At 30.5% G+C, this 19610-nt stretch overlaps 1 protein-coding gene across 1 annotated transcript; it reads right to left on the reverse strand.

The window, feature by feature from the left end:
• Positions 1–1843: 1843 nt before the first annotated feature.
• On the reverse strand, positions 1844–19539 carry LOC109164041 (sugar transporter ERD6-like 8). Its single transcript, XM_019312793.1, has 18 exons — positions 19417–19539; positions 18047–18109; positions 16893–16982; positions 15237–15296; positions 14417–14482; positions 11890–11955; positions 9769–9844; positions 9409–9473; positions 8860–8952; positions 7999–8079; positions 7814–7898; positions 7288–7331; positions 5749–5811; positions 5434–5493; positions 5138–5191; positions 4592–4651; positions 2933–3047; positions 1844–1961 (listed from the first exon to the last, which is right to left on the reverse strand). The coding sequence occupies exons 1-18, from the start codon at positions 19537–19539 to the stop codon at positions 1846–1848; spliced, it is 1380 nt and encodes a 459-aa protein (XP_019168338.1). The 3' UTR covers positions 1844–1845.
• Between the last annotated feature and the right edge of the window lie 71 nt (positions 19540–19610).

A 19610-nucleotide genomic window follows, 5' to 3' on the forward strand; every position in this document is an offset into this window, starting at 1 on the left:
ATAATACAATTGGCAGAATAATAAATTTAGATATGCAGTTAAATTTATCTTGAGAAATCCCTGATGGATTCATAATTCTCATTTTTAAGTATTATTATGTGTCATTATCTACTCTTTAAAGGGTTGCGAATGGAGTTAATATCCTCATTGAAGGAATAATATGTACCATTGTGTGCTCGATAAAGGGTTGATAATGAACTTATTTATTATTTATTATCTCAGTCAAGATTGATGGTGTAAACATCAATGAAAGATATAAAGAGCTTGATGATGTCAGTTCATGTTTAAAGACTGAGACTTTTGAAACAAAAGCTTGTGAAAGCTATAAGTATTATCTCGACTTGAAGATCGAGTTTTTCTTTACAGTTTTTTTTATATACACCAGTCAGCCTACATCTAAAAATGCTTTTTCATATGTCTATATGCATATAAGTGTCATGTTTTTATCAAACTAAAGGTTGCCTAATAATCTCTTGAAGTAGATAAGGAACCTTTTTGGACTCGAAGTCCCTTACTTCATTATCATTGGAGCACCATTATAGAACCAGAAGTTCCATAACCGCAACATATTTGCGATAAAATTGCTAGCAAAATCTAGTGCTCCCCCTACAAATGAAGTACTTGAATAATGATTAACATATCCTCCGGTATCTTCGAGATACAAAGACATGACATTTATGTAAGAAACCATGATACGGTTTTAATAGGCTACTTGGGTACTGGCTGTTTTGTTTGATCACCGCAATGCCAAGTCCAAACTGGTTATACAATGAATTTCCCTAAATGTTCAAAATGAGGACAATAACACTTGTGTTGCACAAATGTTATATTAGCTCTAGAAGAGCCATAAGATTATTGTACACTACTCTAAGTGACAATCCAGAAGATTTGTCCAATCCATCTCTTCAAAATTTGAAATATATGTAGAACTTGAAGATTGTTATCTTCAGGGGGAGACTGGAAGTACATTTACTCGAATCAATCCGGAAGATTGAACATTGAACGTAAAATCCTTAAGATTAAGTCATAAAAGACTAACAATTGCGCACTATTTGCAACACATAAATACATAAATATCATGTACTTTTTTCCTCACTAGTTTTCTCCCATTGGGTTTTCTAGTGTGGTTTTTTAACAAGGCATGAGTATGATATAGTAATGACAATGAGGAAAAGTTGCAAAATAATTGCTTAAATGGACAAACCCCAAAATCCTGAAGATTATGCGGTTTGCGCCCTGAAGGCTTATGGTTGTACTCTTTTTCCCTTAACTAAGTTTTTCCCACAGGGTTTTCTTAAGTTAAGGTTTTTAATGAGGCGACCAAATACAATATATGTTTTTATATATATCATGTACTCTTTTCTTCAACTAGGTTTTTCCCACGTGGTTTTCCTAGTGAAGTTTTTAATGAGGCATGAATATATTTTCTATTGTACTCTTTTCTTGTCTAGGTTTTTCCCACAGGGTTTTCCTAGAAAGTTTTTAATGAGGCAAGATCATGATCAAATAATGTCCAAGGGGGAGTGTTATAAATAAAACTTATGGTGGACATTAATATAGTAGCTTTGTAACGTCTGTAACGGATGTAATTATCCTTCATTATTGTATGCCTTTAGTGTATCTTGTATATATATCATTGTACTATGATGGATGATGATGAATGGATCTATCCTCCTTTTCTCCCTCATCTTTCTACTCTTATTCTCGTTCTTACTGTTCTTCACGAGCTAAAGGCCTGCAAACTAACTTGCAATCCAACCATGTCTTCAATTTTTCTGGCTGGCTTAGCTTGCTTTAATTTGCTCCTTCAATTCCATATGATCCCTCTCCATCGTAATTCTTAGCTTATGAATTGAGTGAAGCGTGAATCTCTTCAAGAGTTCTGCCTTTTGTTTCTGGAACCATTTTGTATATGAACACAATTCCCAGTGCACAAACAGCCGCAAAGATTAAAAATGTACCTTAAAAACAATAGCATAGTATAGGATGGATGTTATTCCAGCACATCGATTGCAATAAAGTTAAAAGTAGTTTTTAAAGTAAATGTCTTATTTGTGAAAATAAAATGAAATTTTGTATAATAAGCTAGTATTTTCCCAAATATTATTAGATATACACCATAAGGCATGCATGCATATACTTAGTCTCTTTTTGTTATAATGTTTAATGCATATATGCTGTATGGTTTACCCAAATCCTATCTTAACATATAACATACTACTTAAAACTCTTAGGGTGTGTTTGGTTCATGAGTTTAGCTATCAGGAATGAGAATCAAAGTCATTGTTATTGTTTGGTTGACAGGTTTCTAGAGTACTATGAGATTTGATTACCCCCTTACACTACTGGAAATTATGGAATTTCCGACCACCTGAAAGTGATCTTAAATCAAGTCGAAAGCCTTGTTTCGATCACTTTTGGTATCCGGAAAAACCTTTGTTGCTATTTCCGACCACTTTTTAGTATCAACTTGATTTAAGATCACTTTCAGGTGGTCGGAAATTTCATAATTTCTAGTAGTGTTAATTATAAAACATATTCTCTAATAAAATAAGCGCTTCATTCCATTATTTGTCCTCTTAATTGTTAATTTGCTTTTTAAGTTTGGATTAGTGCTTTTACATTTTTATTTTTATTTTTTGTTTGTTACGTTTTTGTTCATATTGGTACTTTGGATGTCTGATCTCTATATTATAATAAATTGCATGTCTTATTTTTTGTTCTTGTGTTTTTCAAACTTTTATTCCCATTATAGGATCATACATAACCAAACAGCAATACTGATAATCATTCAAATTCCACCCTACTACCAAACATGCAAAATACTTTCTCCAAAACTCATTACCATTACCAAGTATTTAATTCCATTCTTATTCTAATTTCCATGTGCGAACCAAACACACCCTTAGATAAAATAAGTGTATTGGCATACCATATGTACTCCACAGCATGAGAAAGGTAAAGGAGAAAGAAACGGCCCAAGTTGTGATCCAGTTCATCAGAGTCACCATAGCTCCACCTATTCCCTTTACATGTAAAGGGAACACCTGCAACAACAAACCAATTTTCACACATTATATTCATCATCAATATAACTTATATCACTAAATTACAATCAAAATCCTATACTAGCATATATATGTCCAAATATTCATCAGTTTTATGGATGAATTTTAATTTTACATTTAAGTATATATTTGGGAAAGTTATGGTACTGATCGGCATTGTCCTTCTATATATACTCAAAGTTTAAAACGGTAGGGAATGTTAACTTCATACCGGTACAAACTCAAAACCTTTACCATTTAGTTTGGGTTTAGGGTTTAGCATAAGATCGAGTCAGGAGTATCGATCGACACTTTAAAATTTTCCTAACCTTTATTTATATATAAGGGCATACTCACATGAGAACCAGTTCCTATGAAAAAATTAAGAACTAATCACAGCCGTTCATTCGGAAAAAATCTAATGTGTCTTATACAATTTGAGGAAATAATATTTGGCGTCATTCTAGTAATTTTCTTTAAATTTAAAAGTTCAATGTTCAACGCAATAGAGTGTAATTTTTAATCGTATAGAGTGCATTTTTTACTATGTCTTAAAACCTAAATCAAAAAATTAAATCTTAAACCTAAATTGTAAAAACCCTAAGCCTTAAAAAAGTGAACATCTAACGAACCCAACCTATAAAATGCTAAACACTAAACCAAACAAAAAAATATAAACTATAAACTCGATCTAAAAGGTGAATTCTAAAGTGCACTGCAATTACAAAATGACCAAAATATACAGTATAGTGTTGCAAAGTGCACCGTATAGTGAAAATATACTTTTAAATTAAAGTTAGATAAAATTACCAAGATGTCAACACAATTTTTTTTTCCTCTCCTTGCTCTAAATTTTTAGATTTGCTTTTATATATATATATATATATATATATATATATATATATATATATATATATATAGAGTTGAGTTCAAATGATGACAACAATATATAGAGGATTGTTTGGACAAATAATAGGCACGCAATGAATTAATACCAGGCACATAAGAATAAATGTAAACATCAGGTTTCGAACCTAGACTCTAAAAATTAACAAATCTAGCACGCGACATACAAACTGTGGCACACGACTACACTCGGCCATGCACACAACATACCGACTAATGGCACACACTACATCTGTCATCACAGTCCTCTATAATATACTTGTCCTCATTTGAACACACACACACACACACACATACATACACACACACACACACACACACACACACTCAAATGAGACTATGCTTCCCATGAGAACGTGCGAAGAAATCACATCCATCTATCTTAGATGATGAATGACTAGAAAATAAAAAAAAAAAGAAATAGTAGGTCAGTTTCATAAATATTACAAACTTTTAAAATTTGACTCCACACTTTTTTCCCCTTTTGTTTTTCAACTATTAGATCGATAGTAGCAACTATTGTCCATATTTCTCATGGATATCTTTGTTCTCATGACAACTAGACCACACCATATATATGTACACACTTCATATTTTATTTAAACTCTATAAATTCAATAGATGCATTCTTTAATTACCTCACTCATAATGATCCAAGGAACTGCTCCCATCCCCATTGAGAAAGCAGCTATGTAAACCTGGTCAACATGCAGATAGAAATTTAGGGGAAAAAAGAAGAGATTTTGTTAAAAAGAAAAAATAGGAGGGAAGAGAAAATAAGATTTTAAAATAAATAACCAAAAGCCCAATTTTTGGGCTTAGAGCATCAATTGTTGTAGTTTTTGAGAAGTTTTTGCAAATATTACTAAGAAAGAAAAGATAGAAGGGAAGAGGAAAAAAAAAAATGGATAAATCAGATTGTCAAAATAAAAAAATGTACTATTAAATTTGGGATTTACACGTCCAGAGGACACGTGCATTACGCGCACCCAGAGGGCGTGCCTACGCTCAGCACACATGGGAAACATTTTTCCTTTTCTCTCTCTTCCGGGTCCCACAAAAGATATACATCTTGCAAATATAATTTCTTATCTCTCTTCTCTACTCTTTTCTCCAAATTATCATCTCTTACCTCCAACTCAACAAAAAAATTAAGAAAAAATTTCTAATGTAGATGCTCTTACAAGAACACCTCCAATGGCCATGTCGGGGACCAAGTCTAGAGCATATCCTTTGTCCTGGTTTTTGAAAACCAACAAGAAAAAATTTTCACTAATTAAAAAAAATATAGATCATATCATCGGAAAATAAAATTAAAAAATTATTATAAAGGTAGAGGTTTATGGTCATAACATATTAAATTGGACAGAGAAAATCAATTAATTATTTCAATTAAAAAATTAATATGTCAATTTATTATAAATTGAGGTATATGTTCAAAAATCTTATCTTTTGTGAGTCGAAACTAATTCATGCAAACCTGAAGAAGGAATGAGAATGCAATAAGTAGATTTCCCAATAGCAAGCCAGATGAAGACAACTGAAAACACAAAATAAATAAACTAACCAAAAGAAATAGAATAAATTAATAAACAAAATATAATGTTTGGAAATATTTTGTTTTTATATGTAATTTTTTTTTCAAATTTTGAAAATAATAATAATAATAATAATAATAATAATAATAATAATAATAATAATAATAATAATAATAATAATATTAATAATAATAATAATAATAATAATAATAAAAAACAGTGATTAGTAATGTTTTTTGCTTTCTGCATTTATTTACCAAGAGAAGGCTTCTTCTACCAGCTCTGTCCATTAGGAATGCGCCCAATGCGGTCAGCACAACCTATATATAAAAAAAATAAGCTTAGTTTCATTTTTTTATTTCTTTTTGATGAAAAATAATATATTTTGTTAAATATTCTTTAATTGTTATTGTTATTATAAGTCCAACAATGACCTTGTGGTCATGCATTCGAGCCTTAGTAGGGGGTGATATTAACTCTTTGTGCTTTAACAGGTTGAGGAAAAAGAGAAAAGTATGTGATGTCGATCGACACTAGTATTGCTTGAATCAGATATAAGCCTATAGTGGGTCCATCTTGTATTATGTATCTACAATTGATATATTATATACATTAACTATTTTTGTGCATGTAAATAAATTGAATATACATAAATTGCTAACTACATACATATAAAATGTTAACTACAGACGCATAAACTATTAACTATATGTACATAATATGTTAACTCAAACACATAATATATTAACAATATATTATGTGTATGCAGTTAACATATTTTGTACCTGCAGTTAATCATTTATGTGTTTAAAGTTACCTTTTTATGTGTCTGTAGTTAATATGTTATGTGACTTCAATTTATTTATAGACGCATAAATTGTTAATTGCAAGTACATAATCTGTCAACTGCAAACACATAATTTGAATGTTATTTTAGACCAGGATCCAAAGTATTCGGTACAAACTCCAAATTTTTCTCATTCACTTTGGGATGGTACAATGTGGACTGTTATGCCATGGACCCGTGTCCACCTTGCAAGGTGAACACGGGTCCAATACGACGTCGTTCTGCAATTCGGGAGTAATAGTGTCTTAGTGGCACCGTTTTTTCTCCACCAATCATATTTTTTTTATTAAAAAAAAATTGTCAAAAGAATTCAACGACAAAAAATTGTGAATATACTGTTATGTAATTATGAATATAGAGTTCTGCAGTTGTGAATATAGAGTTCAAGAATTATGAATATAGAGTTCAAAAATTATAAACATAGAGTTCTATAATTATGAATATAGAATTCTGTAATTGTGAATATAGAGTTCAATAATTGTGAATATGGAGTTCAAAAATTATGAACATAGAGTTCTATAATTATGAATATAGAGTTCTATAATTATGAACAAAGAGTTCTGTAATTGTGAATATAGAATTCAAAAATTATGAACATATAGAGTTCAGTAATTATAAACATAGACTTCTAGAGTTAAAAAAATTATGAACATAGAGTTCTATAATTATGAACATAGAGTTCTGTAATTGTGAATATAGAGTTTAATAATTGTGAATATGGAGTTCAAAAATTATGAACATAGACTTCCTGAAGACAAACGTTGTTAACGGCGAAAGTATATTTTAAAAAAAAAATGAACCGAACCAAAAAAGAATATTTTCTAAATTTCAACCAAATATCAGAAAATGAAAATATTTTTTAAAGAAAACTAATCATTTTTCTAAAAATTACTTAAAATGTATATCTAAACGGACCTTAGTAGACTAGACAACTAGAAATTAAAATTACCTGCAAAAGAGAGAAGAGAATGCTTCCAAGACTAGGATTGAAACCTGATGAAACAAATTGGCAAGCCCCATATATACTCCAATTAGTTTACATATTTGAAGTTGTATGTCCTAAAGGTTATCCCCAACCCAAGGGCCCACACTCCGGCCTGATAGAATATTTGGAAGGATATAAATCATGGTGACTCAATGATTCAGCAGACAGGGTGCGCACAAGGGATCTACCCACTTTGCGCATAATCTCCATACTACCGTCGTGGATGTTAAGCCTATGTGTGGCTAATATTTGATTCAGTTATTATTTGTTATATTTATATTCCTGTAGAATAGTTCTGTTGAGTAGTTGTGGTAACTTCCTTCTATTTATTCTTCTCTATGTACTATATATAACTCATACTTTACATCAATAAAGACACAGTTTCTTTCCTCACAGTCGAAGTTCAAACCCTAATCTCTTCTTCAAAATACTGTCTACTGAACTAGTGAGTTAAGTCCGTGCAGGTATACTTACAAAATTAATAACCTACCTGCAGCCGTAAAGATATGTTCTGAGTAAAATATGATTCCATTAATTCCCCCAAGTTGCTGGATTGCCATCAACCCTACTGAAATCTAATATAGTACAAATAAATTAAATATACAAAATTAATAATTAGATTAATAACTGAAAAAAAAAATAAAAGAATGAGGTGAGGGAAGGAAATGTGCTTACAATAACAGCACGAATATTGTTCTCATCAAACATGGTTAATATCGTAGCTTTGGGAAGTCCATTAAGCACGTCCAGGGACGTCTATCAAAACATATGATAATATCGAAAATTTCAATCAAAGTCTAATTAATTATGTTGTAAAGTTAGGAGAAATAAATAGATGCAGAAGATGAGAAATTTCTCCCTCCTAATTTAATAGGCAAATTATACAATGACCAACGACCAGCTAGGTCCACCTTACATTATGAACGATATTCAGATTATGTGTCTGCCGTTAATATATTATGTGCTTTCACATACTATATTAACTGCATATTATGCGGTTAACATATTATGTACAATTGTAGTTAACATATTATGTGTCTGTAGTTAACATATTATGTACTTTTAATTTATTTACAGACACATAATTTAATAACTGAAAGCACATAACATGTTAACTACTAGTAGCGAAGGCACAACTAACTTATTTCCTTACTCATAAACCGCCATCACAGTTTTCCTTACTTATAGACCGTCATCATATCGTTCGAGACAAGCTGTGTGCTGTCCTTACACCAAAAGCTATAACTAGTAGCGAAGACGTAACTTTTGTTAGTTCGAGACATGCTGGGTGAGGACTTGACCCTTAGAGACTTTACCGGCCTCTGCCCAACAATTCCTCAGTCATCGAGTACTAGACACGACTCTTTTACCGACCCGCCCAACATAACACAACAAAACTTACATCTTCAATTCATTACTTCTTTGATGATTCCCTTTTCCATATAGCTTATATTTAATTATTGAATCCTAACACCAACAACCCATACAAACACAGGTCAGATGAAATATGTGAAGAAAACATCATTAATTAATTACTTGTATGGCGGTCTCTTCTTCAGATATATCAGCGTGTGGTCCTCGAAGCTTTCTCAGAGCAGCATCAAATTCTTGAGCACGTCCTTTCATAGCCTGTGGAAAAAGTGTACATAAATAATAATAATAATAATAATAATAATAATAATAATAATAATAATAATAATAATAATAATAATAATAATAATAATGTTATTTGCTTATAAATAAATATAAATATATAAACTTAATTAGGTGCATCATATTAATAATATTTGAATGGTAATATAAAAATATGTTTGTCATGCCGGGCCATTATAATGTTACCTTTTCAAAAAAAATAAAAAATAAAAAATTGTGCTTTAATAAGTTGAGAAAGTAACTATGAATAGATACTACATTATAACAAAGTTAGTAGTACCCACAAAAAAAAAAATTAATTTATAATTTTTTCTTTTCTTTGAAAAAATAAAATGAATGAAAGTCGTAATAAATAGTACGTGCTATATATATATATATATATATATATATATATATATATATATATATATATATGTTATAGATAGATTTTACCAGCCATCTTGGAGACTCCGGAATAAAAAAGAGACCAATACACAATATTCCACATGGTATAAGTCCTGCAAATTAAATGTTAGCAAGTTAGATCATTCTATGAGTTAATTTCACCAGAGGTTCATTGTCTTTGTTGATAATTTCAAATTTAATCACAGACGATCATTTTTGTCATTTAACATCATAGACTATTATTTGTTGGACAATTTTAGTCCTTTTTATGACTTTTCCTATTTTTTAGTAAAGTCATTTTTTTTTCATATTTTTTTTTGTTATTTTTACGATTTCAACCGGTTTAAATGGTTTAGAACTTTACTAAAAACCAATTGAAAAATATGGTTACTAAAAATCAGAGGTGACCTGTTAAAGCTAGTAACCTCCATGACAGAAAGGCACCGATGACGTATGTCGCAGACAGCCCAATAACGATCAACAGCTACAAAACATTTCGAGAAAATTCTGTATTTATGTGTGTTAAAATTAGTCGATATCTTTTACTCCAATATCTCCTAAAAATGAAAGTAAAAAAAAAAAAAAAAAGTATTTTGATAATATCCTCAATAGAATAAAAAGAAAAATAATAGTTTTGATTCTCCAATTGTAGACAAATAGTTAATTTAGTCTCTCAATTATATGGTTAACACATTTTGTTCTTGAATTGTCAAGGTTGTGGCATAATCAATCATCACTCCTCAATGTGATTAAATGCTAATTGAGTTAATACCCAAAATCGTCCTCGACTATAGTGGTTTTTTTCAATTTCGTCCTAAATGACTTTGGTGACCTAATATCGTCCCAAACTTTTATGTTTCGCTCAATTTCGTCCCATACTTTTGCGTTTTTGCTCAATTTAGTCCCTCATTTGTTATTCTATCCATTTGGTATTAAATAAATAGACAATTAAGTAATTTTAATATTGGCATCTCTTTACTCATAGACATGTGAACTGCGAAATCCCTTTTTTTTTTTTTTTTACGAATTAGTCCCAAAATTACTCCTAAAAAAGAGGAATTTCGCACTTCACAAGTTGAAAGTAAAGAGAGATCAATATTGACATTACTGAATTGTCCCTAAATTTAACACAAATTTGACGGAATAACAAATGGAGGACTAAATTGAGCGAAACACAAAAGTCTGGGACGATATTAGGTCACCAAAGTCGTTTAGGACGAAATTGAAAAAAATCACTATAGTCGAGGACAATTTTGAGTATTAACTCAATGCTAATTATTGAATGTATTACACTAGAATCTGGATGTATCTCGTGGAATGTGACTAATTCAACAATGTTTAGTCAAGTCTTATTTGAGGTCAGCTCTCCCCTGGACCAATGGTATTACTACACCGCTCGCATAGACAGCTCAACTGGTCATAGGGATGAAGTTTGGGAAGAATGATCAAGAATCGAGTCTTATCAGCAGCAGTGTAGGAGCAATCTCTCAAAGTGAGGAGACTTTTTATGCGCAGTAAGCAAAGGTCTAGCCTCTGTGGTTCAGTTGATTTACATCCTCCCAGATGCTCTGTCAGACTGGTGTTGGGGATTCAACCTTTTAGAAAGACTGGTATTACTACATTGACTATTAAATGCTAGTCAAAATCTTAACTTTTCAATGTAATTTTTAAAATTTTGAAATTAACACTAAAAAGTACGGAGTAATTTTTTTAGTATCTAACATTTAAAACTGTTAAGATCAAACATTTATTACTACGCTAAAAGTTATAGCTAATAGTGAAGACGTAAATTTATTTCTTTATAGACCATCATCACATTTTCGAGAGACAGGGTGTTGAACTTAACCGTTCACCGTACCGGTCTCCGGTCAACAATCCTCTTAACCACCAATTTATCGACTTGAAACTTAGAAACAAAATAGGAATAAGGGTCAAATAGGCCATCGAACTGCACACAATACAACAATTAGGCCACTGAACCTAAAAAACCAACAATTAGGTCCCTAAACTAATCAATTTCAAACAATTCTTTCCATTTGAAGGTTTCCAACAGGTCAACAGGTCATCTCCCAAATTAATTATTTTTTTAAAAAAAATTAAAAATTAATTATTTTTAAATTTAAAAAAAAAAAAAAAAAACTGGAATCCTCCGTCTCCGGCAGGAACTAGTTTTTTTTTTTTTTTTTTTTTTTTAAATAATTAATTTTTAAAATTTAAAATTTAAAAAATAATTAATTTGAAAGGATGACATGTTGACCTGTTGGAAACCTTCAAATTGAAAGAATTGTTTGAATTTGATTAGTTCAGGGACCTAATTGTTGGTTTTTAAAGTTCAGTGGCCTAATTGTTTTATTGTATGCAGTTCGATGGCCTATTTGACCCTTATTCCAACAAAATATGATCACATATAATTGAGAAAATGGATTGACCATTTACCAACTATTGAATTAAAAGACGAAATTACCATTTTGTTAAGAGAGTAAATATTTGCATGTGATGAGCATTTTGTGAAAACAAAGCATTTCTTACCTGATTTATAGATGACAGTAATCCTCGCAGTTTACTCGGTGTAATCTCTCCAATATATACGGGAATCTGGAGATCAGAGGGGTAATGCAGTCATTACCTGTACACGAAACAGAGTACTTTTTGCAAAATTCTTGTACTCATATACCCACTAACGAAATTTGTGATAAATTAAAATTAAAAAATCTTCAAAGATTAATTAAGTATGAATCTTAACTTTTCATTATTGAATGAGCTTAAATCAACGGTTGTAAATCAATAAAAATTAATAAAAAAAAAATAAAAATAAAAAAAAAATAAAAAGCAAATACAGTGACTCTTTTGTAATTTCTTGCACCAAATATATTTTTGTGCTGTACTAAGTGTTGGTTTGTGGTGCACTAAGTGTTGGCCTATGGTGCACTTAGTAGTGGTATGTGGTATACGAAGTGTTGGTTTATGGTGTACCACAAAGTGCTTGTCTATGGTGCACATGAAAATGCTTGACAAAAAGAACATTATGTCAATTTTATAATTATTGAAAACTTGAAAATTTAGTAATAATAAGATCATAACGTTTGATTTCTCAAGATGGATGGTGTTGTGTGTGTGTGTGTGTGTGTTCAGGTGCGAATATAGCTTCCTGTGCGGTTAACACAAAAAGATGCACCTTATGCATTAAAATGGCGCGCCTTACGCACACAAATAATGCATCTTAAGCACACAAATAATGCACCTTAGAACACAAACCACGCACCTAAAAGTTTTAAAATGACGCACCTTAAGTACACAAACCACGTACCTTAAGCACACAAACAAAACACCTTAAGAACACAAACCACGCACCTAAAGTTTTAAAATGGCGGACCTTAAGTTTCAACAACTGACGCACCATAAGCATACAAAACACACACCTTAAGAAGGAAAACTACGCACCTAAAACTTTAGGCCGACGCACCTTAAGAACACAAACCACGCACCTTAAGAACACAAACCACGCACCTAAAGCTTTAGATTGACGCACTTAAATTTTCAACACTTGACGCGCCTTAAACCACACAGTACAAAAATCACTCACCTTAAGAAAAAAAAATCACGCACCTTAGGAAGGAAAACCGCGCATCTTAAAAAAAGAAAACCACGCACCTTAAATTTGACCTAGATACAGAAAGACCAAATTGCCACCGCACGTTTTTTAATCAGTGTTAATCCTCGACGTTGATTTATGCAATATCAATGGCTTAGATTTAACTGCACAACCGCACATGGGAAGGCCTACCGCACGCAAACACAATTATATATATATATATATATATATATATATATATATATATATATATATATATATAATATAACATTAGAAGATATTATAAGATATTGTGGTGTTCAAATGTTCAATGTTTGAAAAGAATTAGAATTTTTTCGTATTATATTAATAACATTTTTAAAAATTTTAAATAATTGTTTATATCTATTTTCAATGAACTATACTTACAAAATATTTTTGAAATATATTACATACAACAGATACTATTACTGTTATTATTATTATTATTATTATTATAACTAAATTTATATGTATTTAATTAATATTAATGTAATTAATAATATGTATGCATATTAATTAGTTCTTTAATAATAATAATAATAATAATAATAATAATAATAATAATAATAATAATAATTCTTTTTTGAAAAATAATACATATATATGTGAGTGTTTTGTTAAGTGAAAAAAAAAAAAAAAAAAAAAAAAAAAAACAATTGAAGCCTTGAAGGGTGATAGTTGTGTGGGGAAAAGAGGCCGGAAAGAAACCAGAGAGGTTTAGAATTTAATGATGATGATGATAGGAGAGGAATAAAAAAAATAATTCTAAATTAGAATCTTATTTTGAAATATTACTAGCTAATTTTTAAAAATCATAAAAATAACATTTCCAAATAATCTATTATTTTAAATTATCATTTCTTTACTAAATAAAATTTGTAATTTAAATAAGTTATAAACTCTTAAATAAATTTTGCTAAACAAATCAATTGACTTTATTTATGATACACCTAATTTAAATGCAATGACCTATATAACTTTTTTTTTGAATGCTACTGATTCTATTACTTTCTTAGCCTACTGAAGCACTGAGGTTCGAACCCACAACCTCCTATAGAAGTCCAACCTTGGTGCCATTAAACGTTTTGAATTTTGGACATATGCGTGCACACGCATTTTATACTTAAAAAGTATTTCTTAAGGAGCATTCAAGAGAGCAATTAGAGTGATCAGAGCATCCACCACTCCAATTGTTTCATTTAAAAGTCAAATGAAGGGGTAAAAGACGTCTAAAATTTTGTGTTCAAGTAACGTCTGTCTTTAACTTTAAATTATAATGTTAAATGTTATATCGATCAAATTGTTCCAATCACATTAATTAGCAGCATTATTCTAAAATCTAGAATTAAGTGCATTTATTCTCACCAAAAAAAAAAAAGAATTAAGAGCATTTATAAAATAAAAAAAAATACATACATAAATTAAAATTGGAGAAAAGAATACCGCATATGAAAAAATCCCAATGGCGTATCCTGTTAAGCATCTGCCCACGTATAAGGATATAGTTCCCTTCAATGAAACAACATTCATAACGTTATTACACCAACTAATTTTATATCTAACCATATCAAGTACCAAAAAGTTCTACCATTTTGCCTCAACAAAAATAAAATGCAGGGTTTGAAAAAATCGCTAGGCACCTGGGGACCGTCTAGAACGCCTAGAGCGATTAATTGGTGCCTAGGTCCGATTTTTGCAACACCGATAAAATGTAATTAAAAATCTATAATTATTTTCATCTAAAATAAAAGATGAGGAAAATGGCGGTTTTTTTAATGATATTGACTGTATTACAGTGTTGCTGAAGCACATAGAATCAACACCGCCTCTACGAAAGCTCGATCTCATGACCTTCTACATGAAAGAGTCAGTACATACCATCTGAATACAAGATGCTTGGCTTTTTAAAATTGTCTTTAATATATGTTGTCATAGGTAAATTTTACAGAGTATCACCAATTAGGCTTGCCAATAACCTTGTGGTCATGTGGCATAAAGTGACTATTTCAAATGAGAAGTTTATGCTTCAATAGGTTGAGAAAGTATATATGAACTGATACTACATTGTAACAAAGTTAGTAGTACTAAAAAAAACATTAGGTTTATATTATTTGTTAATTAATTCCTTTCAATTATTGACTTGTATCATAAATTAATTATACAAAATTATGTCAAATAATAAAAAAAAAATTAGTAAACCATTTCTTATTATGAAATATTATCTTCAAGAAAAAATGGGGCTGTGAGAGGAGATCAGACATACCCAAGCCCAGTAGATTGCCACCCATCCAATTATGCAAACTATAGCTGACAACCACATGGCCTGCTCAAGAAGAAAGTATTAATAAAAACAAAGTAAAAGTAATTAATTTTACTTTTTTTTTAATATACAAATTACAAAGAGATTGGAAAGATATAAATAAAACTAAACAAGTTTAGGTTGTATAGAACCAACAACGAACATTCGCAAAGAGTATCAGCTTCACGCTTTCTATAGATGCTCACTCGAAGATTATGAGAAGAGAAATCATGATAAATTATCATCTAATTTAACACAAGATTTATCCCTATAAATTTGCCATTTATAATGTGGTTTTCAAAACGTTGTCATCTATAGTCTATACTCTGTTATTTTTGGTACTTTGCCATCTTTTTTTTTTTTTTTTTTTTTTTTTTTTTTTTTTTTTGAAAAAGAATAGACTCATATTACGAAAGGAAATAGTGGTGAATACAAATAGGTATGAAACTATGTCTAATAGGAGGACCAAACTCATATAATATGCTTTTTGTTTTTTGTTTTTTTTTTTTTTTTGCCATCTAAACTTTATTTTTTTCTTCACTAAAAGTCTACACCAATATTCAACTTAAATAAATAAAAAAAAAATTGTTTCTTCTTGAGCCTCATAACATAAAATTATTTGATAATAACCACCAAAATAGCACATGTTGATAGCATGGTTGCAGACTTGCAGTATGCGCTAGGCGGACGGTAGAGTAGTGCCTAACTATAAAAAGAAAATAGTGCACTTGTGTGGATGTCTATATATATATATATATATATATATATATATATATATATATATATATATATATATATATATATAGTCGCGTTCGGGTGCGAATGACACGTCCAGGAGCGAATATGCGAACCAATCAGCACGCACCACGTGTCCAGAACTAGGTGCACAAATAGTAATAACTAAGTGGACCTATGTGAAAGTAGGTGCACTTGTAGGTGAAAGTAGGTGCACTTGTATGTGAAAGTAGGTGCACATGATCAATGAATGTTAACAAGACAAAATTACATTCACTTGTAGGTGAAAGTAGGTGCACTCGATCAATGAATGTTGACACGTGGCGCGCGCTGATTGATTCGCATATTCGCACCTGGGCGGCCATTCGCACGAGATTGCTCCCCTATATATATAATTTTAAAAAAATTAGTAAAGCCTACTCGCCGAGTTACTCGGCGAACTCAACCGAATTGGACAAGTTAATTCAGCCAAGGTCGCCGCCAACTTGGCCGAGTTGTACGTCTAAGCGGTTGGCCGCCTAGAGGGTAATTTGCCCTGGCTTAGGGGCGTCTAGCGCCTAGGCGACCGCATATGCCGATTTTTACAACAGTGGTTGATAGTAATATTAATGCCAAAACCTAGTAAATTTTCTAGTAATTGTTCCATGACCATATCAAACTTTAGAACTAGAATATATAAGTGTTAGAGGTAATAAGATTCTTTAGTAACAAAAAAAAAAAAAAAAAAAAAAATACAAAACCATACGTTTTAGTTTCCAACATTACATTACTTTAACAATTTTCACATCTTCAAAAATTAAACAAGAGAATCTAACTTATTTTTAAAAAAAAAAATCAAACAAATAATCTGAATTAAATAAATGCAGCATTGTAATAAATTGTTACCCCTTTCCTTCCTAAAAGATCCGCAATCCTCCCAGAAGTAATTGCACCAAGCATCGCACCAATGGTTAGAATGGATCCAAAAACTGCATACTGCAATTTTATTTAATTTAACCAATGGATACAGTTTTAATATACTAAAAATGCATTATTTATGTATTGAATATACATTATACAAAACAATACACTTTTAATACTCAAATAATGTACTTTTTCTTGAATACAATGTACATTTTTAATATATTAAAAATACATTATTTGATAATATATATGGTCCACACAATAATAATTGTACAATTTGACTTAAATTAGTATGCTGCTTCTACATGTTTGTACAAAAATTAAATCACTCAATTATTCAAAATACTTTATAAGTGATTAATTATTAAAAGACAAAAGAAAAATTGTGATACGCTGTCACCAAATCTCTCCTAAAGTTTTTTTGAATAATATTGACTCTATTACAATGTAATATCAGGTTCGAACTTACAACCTCTTAAATGGGAGTCCAACCCAGGTGCCATCTGAGCACAAGGTGCTTGGCAATCTCTCCTAAAGTTAATAACAAATTAAAAAAAAAAATTAGGTAAGATAAGTCCTGTTTGGTACATAGTTAGTTTATTTCAATCAATTTTAATTTGTTTGATCACTATATTTGGTTAAACAATCAATATGATTGTTTGGTTAATCAGCTTTTTATAACAGTTCTCCAAAACATTAAAATTCAAAAAAAAAAAATTATACACTTAAACATCATTTTGCATGTAATAAACTATTAACTGTTACTTAAATGCCATTTTGCATGTAATCAACTATCAGCTAACAGTTAATTTTTCAAAAATCTTTCTAACCAGCTAATAACTCAATCCGCTAACAGCTATTATCTAGTGAGATCCCTAATCTAAACTAAATAACACTAAGTACCAACAAATGCTCTATAGATATTTATTAAAATGCATTAAATGCTTGAGAAAAAGAATGATAAAATAGATGAATTTATATTGTCCAACAAATATTAGGGGATCATATAAATGTATAATCATATACTCCAGCAAGATTATATTTTGTTCGAATTACAAATGCTACTGTCATTTGAGTTATTGAGTATATATCACTCTACCAAATTCCAAAAGAGACAAAAATGGTGGGAAGGAAACCTGGGAATATGAAAGGTTGAGATCCAACATTAATTCATATTGGGCAGGTGATGAATATGCTACCTGCATCAAATACAACACTCATAACGTAACCCCAATTTATAGGGGATAATATAATAAATTCTTTATTTAAATCCACATAATTAATAAGAAATTATTTAAATATTAGTCGATTATATTAACTAATTTGAAAATGTATAAAGTCTAAGACTTTTGATAACTAATGGGTATGACCACTTCACTTTATCTTGCCCCAAAAGATTAAATCCCCAACATCAAGGCGAATCATAAAGGGAAATTCTATTTACATCACCCATTTAATAGGTGTGATAGCTATATAGGTGGTGTAAATACCAAATAGAAAAGTGCTATTTGCACCACCTTCATCAAACATTATATTTTTTAAAAAAATATTTATTATTTATTAAAAAAAAAAAAAAAACCTCACCTTCTCACCCGATGAGGGGCTGCCTTCTCGGGCGAGAAGGCGACCCCTACTGGGCTGCCTTCTCACCGGAGAAGGCGAGGGGTTTTCTATTTTTTAAGGTGGTGCAAATTGTAATATGAACACTCCTATGACTATTTACACCACTTACAAAATTGTTGAATTTTTTTTTTTTAACATTTTTACAATTTCAATATAATTTACACCTACTTTTGACTAGAAGGTGGTACAAATAGTAACACCCATTATAAATCTTTTCCAATGAGAGAGAAAGATTAAAAATTCATACTTTGAGATTTGATCTCCTGACATTTAATTTAAGATATAAAGAATATACATTACTATCTAAGTTAGCTCAATCTTAGCTTAAATTTAAGTATATTTAGTAGATATAAACGTTTATTATGGATATATATAAGGGACATATACATACAGTGTGTATATATATATATATATATATATATATATATATATATATATATATAGCTACTATATATATATATATATATATATATATATATATATATATAGCTACTCCCACTGTGGATTCGTGACCCCCCATATGCGGAGGGGTGTACTGGCAGCGCCAAATGTCGGTGTGCATAAGGAATCGGCGTATTTTGACCTCATATTATGAGAGCCGAGTTTTAAATCTTAAACTCTTATTTCAAATACTGTTGATTAGATCAGTGAGTAAAACATGTGCGATACTTCACTTTATCATGTTATATATATATATATATATATATATATATATATATATATATATATATATATATATATATATATATACTCTCACTAAGAATTAATTTGATTATAAAGTATTTGATTTGGATTCCAAATTTCAAAATTTAACCCCATGCCATGCATGCCACCTAAGAAGTAAGAACTAATAAAGTGTGGGGTGGAAAAAACAAAAACTCACGCATGTTCCGAATGAGTAGGAACCGCAGACGGCGACAATAGTGCTGAAAACAACCATTCCCACACTCTCTTCATCGCCGATGAGAGGCTCCGACACTTCACGCCCTCTCTCTGCGTCCGACATCCTTGACCCCATAATGTCCCACAAATTCAAATTTATTATTCTAGACTATAATGTTTCCTCTGATCTTTTTC

The sequence above is a fragment of the Ipomoea nil genome, unplaced genomic scaffold, assembly GCF_001879475.1.
Source record: "Ipomoea nil cultivar Tokyo-kokei standard unplaced genomic scaffold, Asagao_1.1 scaffold3056, whole genome shotgun sequence".
Taxonomy (NCBI): domain Eukaryota; kingdom Viridiplantae; phylum Streptophyta; class Magnoliopsida; order Solanales; family Convolvulaceae; genus Ipomoea; species Ipomoea nil.

Bases quoted from the DNA above. Each gene is read 5' to 3' on its own strand.
- LOC109164041 (XM_019312793.1), bottom strand. From the start codon at position 19,539: ATGTCGGACGCAGAGAGAGGGCGTGAAGTGTCGGAGCCTCTCATCGGC. The intron at 16,983-18,046 runs GTTTCCTTCCCA...ATAAAATTGCAG, and splicing joins TCAACCTTTCATATTCCCAG to TATGCAGTTTTTGGATCCAT. The intron at 11,956-14,416 runs GTATTCTTTTCT...TCTGATCTCCAG, and splicing joins TTGGGATTTTTTCATATGCG to ATTCCCGTATATATTGGAGA.